At 42.2% G+C, this 7,500-nt stretch overlaps 1 protein-coding gene across 1 annotated transcript in view; it reads right to left on the reverse strand.

The window, feature by feature from the left end:
* Positions 1-5,354, reverse strand: part of LOC145207454 (uncharacterized) — a 6,647-nt gene extending 1,293 nt beyond the window's left edge. The window contains exon 1 of the mRNA XM_080078683.1: positions 1-5,354. This exon is cut by the window's left edge and continues 1,293 nt beyond it. Within this exon, the coding sequence (XP_079934809.1) occupies positions 1-2,488 (2,488 nt within the window). The 5' untranslated portion in view covers positions 2,489-5,354.
* Positions 5,355-7,500: the final 2,146 nt, after the last annotated feature.

Below are 7,500 nucleotides of genomic sequence, written 5' to 3' on the forward strand. Positions count from 1 at the left end.
GTACTTGACTTTTCAGCGTGCTAGTGAGCATTCCAGTTGGTGCGGTGAGAAGAACTGTCAAACTTCGCTCCAGTGCCAATTTGATGACACGCAGGAGACAGGCAGTTTTTCCAGTTCCCTGTTGTCCCTTGAGCAGGAAGAACGGAGTTTGTGGCAAAGTGTCTTCATTCATGTTATCAAACCTCTTCAGATTATCCATTACAAGTTGTATAAAAGTGTGCTGTCTCATGTTGAACGCTGGTTCTGCGGGATCGTCGTGAGATGCAATGCGCAGGTCTTGATCGGAAATGAAATTTTGTTGCCAGTGCCGCCAAAGAACCCAGTAACTCCGGATCATTGAAATGACATTAGTGATGTAATAACGTTTGTGTCCGTGAAGTTGCAAAGTTTGTTCAATCTGCGTCTCACTTGACCAAAAACTGGAACGGTTCCTGACAGCATATGAGAACATCTGGAGATCTTCTGGCACAGGGGAGTTATACTTCAATGCCTCCAGAGAACGGTAAGCTGTGTTGAGCATAGCATCTTGGAAAAAGTAGGTGTCATTCGTTGGAGATAACATTTTGCATGCCACCAAAGTTTCTTTGTGGTCCTTGTAAGGTTTGATTGTCTGGTTTGCAATGTAGTTTTTGCGCATAAACTGCAATAAGGTTGTGTCGTTGTCTTCAGGTGCTCGTTGTAGATAATGGGTAAGAACCTTGCAGGAATGGGCGCGGGCTGGTGATACGGGACACAAGTATTTTTTGGTGCGTGAAGAAGTGTAAGCCAGTTGAGTGCCTTCCAAAGCGAGTGTCATTTCCGGTTCACTAGGAGTCATGGTTTTCATGTATCTAACTGCCATTGAGTGACTGTCGAAATGTGTTAATAAACTTGAAACAGTGAAGAAGCTGTCTTGATGTTTAGCAACATATCCGGCAACGTAATTAAGCAACAGTGCCTGTGAGTTGCCCATCTGCAGGTCCATGCTTGATTGGAGAGAGATTAGAATGGAGTCGATATATGTGCGGATGTTCAGTTCCTGGTCAATTTGTAAGCGCCTTGGAATGAATCTATTGGCGTTGTCGAAGTGATTAGGTTCTTCGCTGACAATCAGCCCTTGTGCTGATTTGTCGCTCTTCTGGTGTCTGTAAACGAATTTGGCGAGGTCTTCGTCGTTTGCAGTAATGGTTGATTTGATGCGCGCCATATCGATTTTCGTTCTGTCCTTTAACCATGCAATCAAGTGGACGTGAAGGGTTCCTCTTTGTTGAAATTCAAAGCGGTAAAAATAAGAGATGACGTTGTTATGTCCAAGGATGGGATTGCGCCAATTGTATTTGGTTTTTCCGCAGATGTACCCTCGTATGAACTGTTCCAGAATATGCGCGATGTGCCTTGTTTCCCAGAATGCAAGGTCGGTTGGATCAGATCCAAATGATGCCATTCCTTCTTCTAGCCAAGATGACTGTGGAAAAGTCCACTCGTAGGGACTAATGGTGATGAATACATCGGGAAGTCCGAACTGTGCTGTGCAATCGATGAGATAGCAATGTTGCCACTGCCAGTAAGTTGGAGAAAAGTGCTTTGAATCTAGCGCTCTCGCAGGAGAGCATCCATATTTCTTCGAAGTGTCGATTGCCCCTGTAATGGTTTTGAAAAGCCAACGATCGTAGTTGAATCTGATCAATTCAAAATGTTGACCATAGTCCATGATGGACGACATAGCTTTTACACAAAACGCCTTCTTCATGCTGGCATGGCTTGTGGCATTGTGGATCGATGACTCGCACCATTCACGGTTCCAGTACAGAACAGGCCAGATGGCGCACTCCAAGTATTTCTCGTTGCAAATGACGCTGATGTTGGGTTTCTTGACAAGTTCGTTGCGTTGCAATTTCTGCACAAAGTTGCTGTATTCGCTATTGGTACATGCCATTAACCAGTCGTATGCACGTCGAAGGGCTGCTTTCCTGATAGGGTCGGAAACGGATTCGATGTTGTGTTGTGGTGATGTGGATTTTAATGTCAGTCTGAATATGCCGTCTTTGCAGCGATAACCATGCTGTGCCTTTCTCGTGTTTCCAACGTGGACTTCATAAAGCGAAAGATGTCTCGCGTCCTCCGCAGTCAAGCATAGCAATTCGGAGGGCCATTGATTGTGGCGGGGCACAGAATAAGTCGATGATTTGCAGGGGCAGTCGGATGGAGTTGTTGGTCGCGGTAGTGAGCAAGAAGGGGAAAGTTGGCAAGGCAAGAGAGAATAGCAAGAGTTGCAGTACCTCCACGCACCGTCTTTGGCCCAAGATGTTAACTTTTGTGATATGGACTGCAGTGAAGGGTTGTGTGCTGTGTGTTGAAGGTTTGCCCTCTGAAAGAAATCACGGCATTGCTGTTGGGCAGGGAGAAGCCGGTTTTCCCAAGCAGTTGCAACACGTTGGTTTCGTTCATCGAGATTGGTCATTACGACTATTCGTCTCTGTCTGCGAGATTGCCAATACTGTTGAGCCATTGGAATTGTTGCAGAATGTAGTGGAAATCTAACAGTGCTGAAAAGTGTTCAAAAATCTGAATTATCTACTTGGTTCTGGTTCTGGTTCTGGTTCTGGTTCTGGTTCTGGTTCTGGTTCTGGTTCTGGTTCAAAGTAACTGTAACTGCTGGAAAGCTACTGCAACAAAGTTGTAATATCAAAAGCAAGCCAGTTGCATGCAAATGGTGCAAAAATGCAAATACAAATCACCAAAACGTGTGGAAATTGTTGCAAATACAATCGAACACACTCGCAATACAAAAAGTAGCACTAATAAGTGCTTTTGATGAATTCGATGGAGTATGGCAAGAACAGGCAGTTTAGCAAACAAATTTGTTTGTGTACTATTCAGTTCTGGAAAAAACACATAAAAGTTGTATATTAATCATGAGGTCGGAAGGAAATGATCTTGAAAAATTGACAGGGCACAGTCCACCCATCGTAATCGCCCGCACACAGCTGTAACTTCCGCCAAATGTAAGTTTGTTAACACACGTAAAAAAAGCGATAGATTATCGAATTGAGCAAATAACTATGTTTCCGAATGTCATCGAAACGCTTGCAAATTGGTTTACGTTTAGGGAGATATCGAGGGTAATGCAAGGCGGTGAACCACCTTTTGGCTGAGTTTGCGGTCTGCAACATATCTCTGCAATTGAGCTAGTTGTTTCAAAAGGAACCTGTTAACATTTTTTTTCAAAATACTTCAAACTTCCTGCACTGGCCAAAATACCATGAAAGGGCACGGTGCACCCACACAATTCACAAATAGTAAACTGGCAATGTGTGACAACGTCTTTCTTCCTCGCTGATTGATTAAGTACTTTGACTAATCTCAGCACATTACTAACAATGCTTTCAGAAAATGCAACATGACACATTGTCCCCTTTTCGTTTGCGTTGTGACGAACGTAGTGATCGGCGACGCGGCTTTGAATCTAATGTTAGTTGAAAAGTTCAAACTGTCCCGCTATGATCGTTTTCCGATCGAACAGCACCGCAGTGCGAGCTAACACATTTGCAAAAAGGGATAGGTTATCGCATTATGCAAATTGCTAAGTTTCCGAATGTCCGCGAATCACTTGCAAATTGGTTTACATTTACATTTACATTTGAAAAGTTCAAACTGTCCCGCTATGATCGTTTTCCTATCGGACAGTATCGAAGTGCGAGATAACACACGTGAAAAAAGCAATAGGTTATCGCATTATGCAAATTACTTTGTTTCCGAACGTTATCAAAACGGTTGCAAATTGGTTTACATTTAGGGAGATAGCGAGGGTAATGCAAGGCGGTGAACTACGTTTTGCCTGAGTTTGCGGTCTGCAACATATCTCTGCAATTGAGCTAGTTGTTCCAAAAGGAACCTGTTAACATTTTTTTTCAAAATACTTCAAACTTCCTGCGCTGGCCAAAATACCATGAAAGGGCACGGTGCACCCACACAATTCACAAATAGTAAACTGGCAATGTGTGACAACGTCTTTCTTCCTCGCTGATTGATTAAGTACATTGACTAATCTCAGCACATTACTAACAATGCTTTCAGAAAATGCAACATTGCACATTATCCCCTTTTCATTTGTGTTGTGACAAACGTAGTGATCGGCGACGCGGCTTTGATTGTGATGTTAGTTGAAACTTTCAAACTGTCCCGCTATGATCGTTTTCCTATCGGACAGTATCGAAGTGTGAGATAACGCACGTGAAAAAAGCAATAGGTTATCGAATTATGCAAATTACTTTGTTTCCGAACGTTATCGAAACGCTTGCAAATTGGTTTACATTTAGGGAGATAGCGAGGGTAATGCAAGGCGGTGAACTACGTTTTGCCTGAGTTTGCGGTCTGCAACATATCTCTGCAATTGAGCTAGTTGTTCCAAAAGGAACCTGTTAACATATTTTTTCAAAATACTTCAAACTTCCTGCGCTGGCCAAAATACCATGAAAGGGCACGGTGCACCCACACAATTCACAAATAGTAAACTGGCAATGTGTGACAACGTCTTTCTTCCTCGCTGATTGATTAAGTGCATTGACTAATCTCAGCACATTACTAACAATGCTTTTAGAAAATGCAACATTGCACATTATCCCCTTTTCATTTGTGTTGTGACAAACGTAGTGATCGGCGACGCGGCTTTGATTGTGATGTTAGTTGAAACGTTCAAACTGTCCCGCTATGATCGTTTTCCTATCGGACAGTATCGAAGTGTGAGATAACGCACGTGAAAAAAGCAATAGGTTATCGAATTATGCAAATTACTTTGTTTCCGAACGTTATCGAAACGCTTGTAAATTGGTTTACATTTAGGGAGATAGCGAGGGTAATGCAAGGCGGTGAACTACGTTTTGCCTGAGTTTGCGGTCTGCAACATATCTCTGCAATTGAGCTAGTTGTTCCAAAAGGAACCTGTTAACATATTTTTTCAAAATACTTCAAACTTCCTGCGCTGGCCAAAATACCATGAAAGGGCACGGTGCACCCACACAATTCACAAATAGTAAACTGGCAATGTGTGACAACGTCTTTCTTCCTCGCTGATTGATTAAGTGCTTTGACTAATCTCAGCACATTACTAACAATGCTTTCAGAAAATGCAACATTGCACATTATCCCCTTTTCATTTGTGTTGTGACAAACGTAGTGATCGGCGACGCGGCTTTGATTGTGATGTTAGTTGAAACGTTCAAACTGTCCCGCTATGATCGTTTTCCTATCGGACAGTATCGAAGTGTGAGATAACGCACGTGAAAAAAGCAATAGGTTATCGAATTATGCAAATTACTTTGTTTCCGAACGTTATCGAAACGCTTGTAAATTGGTTTACATTTAGGGAGATAGCGAGGGTAATGCAAGGCGGTGAACTAAGTTTTGCCTGAGTTTGCGGTCTGCAACATATCTCTGCAATTGAGCTAGTTGTTCCAAAAGGAACCTGTTAACATATTTTTTCAAAATACTTCAAACTTCCTGCGCTGGCCAAAATACCATGAAAGGGCACGGTGCACCCACACAATTCACAAATAGTAAACTGGCAATGTGTGACAACGTCTTTCTTCCTCGCTGATTGATTAAGTGCTTTGACTAATCTCAGCACATTACTAACAATGCTTTCAGAAAATGCAACATTGCACATTATCCCCTTTTCATTTGTGTTGTGACAAACGTAGTGATCGGCGACGCGGCTTTGATTGTGATGTTAGTTGAAACGTTCAAACTGTCCCGCTATGATCATTTTCCTATCGGACAGTATCGAAGTGTGAGATAACACACGTGAAAAAAGCAATAGGTTATCGAATTATGCAAATTACTTTGTTTCCGAACGTTATCGAAACGCTTGCAAATTGGTTTACATTTAGGGAGATAGCGAGGGTAATGCAAGGCGGTGAACTACGTTTTGCCTGAGTTTGCGGTCTGCAACATATCTCTGCAATTGAGCTAGTTGTTCCAAAAGGAACCTGTTAACATTTTTTCAAAATACTTCAAACTTCCTGCACTGGCCAAAATACCATGAAAGGGCAGGTTGCACCCACAAAATTCACAAATAGTAAACTGCCAATGTGTGACAACGTCTTTCTTCCTCGCCGATTGATTAAGTACATTGACTAATCTCAGCACATTACTAACAATGCTTTCAGAAAATGCAACATTGCACATTATCCCCTTTTCATTTGTGTTGTGACAAACGTAGTGATCGGCGACGCGGCTTTGATTGTGATGTTAGTTGAAACGTTCAAACTGTCCCGCTATGATCATTTTCCTATCGGACAGTATCGAAGTGTGAGATAACACACGTGAAAAAAGCAATAGGTTATCGAATTATGCAAATTACTTTGTTTCCGAACGTTATCGAAACGCTTGCAAATTGGTTTACATTTAGGGAGATAGCGAGGGTAATGCAAGGCGGTGAACTACGTTTTGCCTGAGTTTGCGGTCTGCAACATATCTCTGCAATTGAGCTAGTTGTTCCAAAAGGAACCTGTTAACATTTTTTCAAAATACTTCAAACTTCCTGCGCTGGCCAAAATACCATGAAAGGGCAGGTTGCACCCACAAAATTCACAAATAGTAAACTGCCAATGTGTGACAACGTCTTTCTTCCTCGCCGATTGATTAAGTACATTGACTAATCTCAGCACATTACTAACAATGCTTTCAGAAAATGCAACATTGCACATTATCCCCTTTTCGTTTATGTTGTGACGAACGTAGTGATCGGCGACTTGGCTTTGATTCTAATGTTATTTCAAAAGTTCAAACTGTCCCGCTATGATCGTTTTCCTATCGGACAGTATCGAAGTGCCAGATAACACACGTGAAAAAAGCAATATGTTATCGCATTATGCAAATTACTAAGTTTCCGAACGTCAGCGAATTACTTGCAAATTGGTTTACGTTGCCGGTCACATCGAGGCCGAATTGATGCGGTGGAATGCGTTTCCCTGCACTTGAACCAAAGTCTGCAGTACTGTAATTGTTAATAAGATTACCTGTCATCGTTTGTTTTAAAATAGTTTGCACTTTCTGCACTGACGAAAATACCATGACAGGGCACGGTGGACCCATGAAATTCAGAAATGGTCAACTGCCTATGTTTGACAACGTCAAACTTCCTCGTCGTCTAACTATTTCTTGCAAATCTCAGCACGTTGCTTTCCGGATGTCGATGACAAAAGCACATTATTCTCTTTTCGTGTGCATCATAATGAGTGTCATGTTCACTGGTTCGCTATTTATAGTGAGTCTGAGTTGAAACTTCCCGGTCTCCTGCTGTGATCGCTTTCCGCTTGTAACCAATAGTAGCGGGAATTGAAAAATGAGAAAAAGGCGATCAGCTGACACACGAGCATTGTTTTCGAACGTCATCGAAACGTTTGTTGTTGAATGTGCATCAAATTTTTGCCGACTATCCGCAAAAATCATTGGCAGAAGATAAAACAGTGCGGCGCCGCAGAACATTTTCCGTTGTCAATTCGTTGTTCAGGGCAAGTA

Source organism: Phallusia mammillata, unplaced genomic scaffold (assembly GCF_965637545.1).
Source record: "Phallusia mammillata unplaced genomic scaffold, kaPhaMamm4.hap1.1 HAP1_SCAFFOLD_116, whole genome shotgun sequence".
Lineage (NCBI taxonomy): Eukaryota > Metazoa > Chordata > Ascidiacea > Phlebobranchia > Ascidiidae > Phallusia > Phallusia mammillata.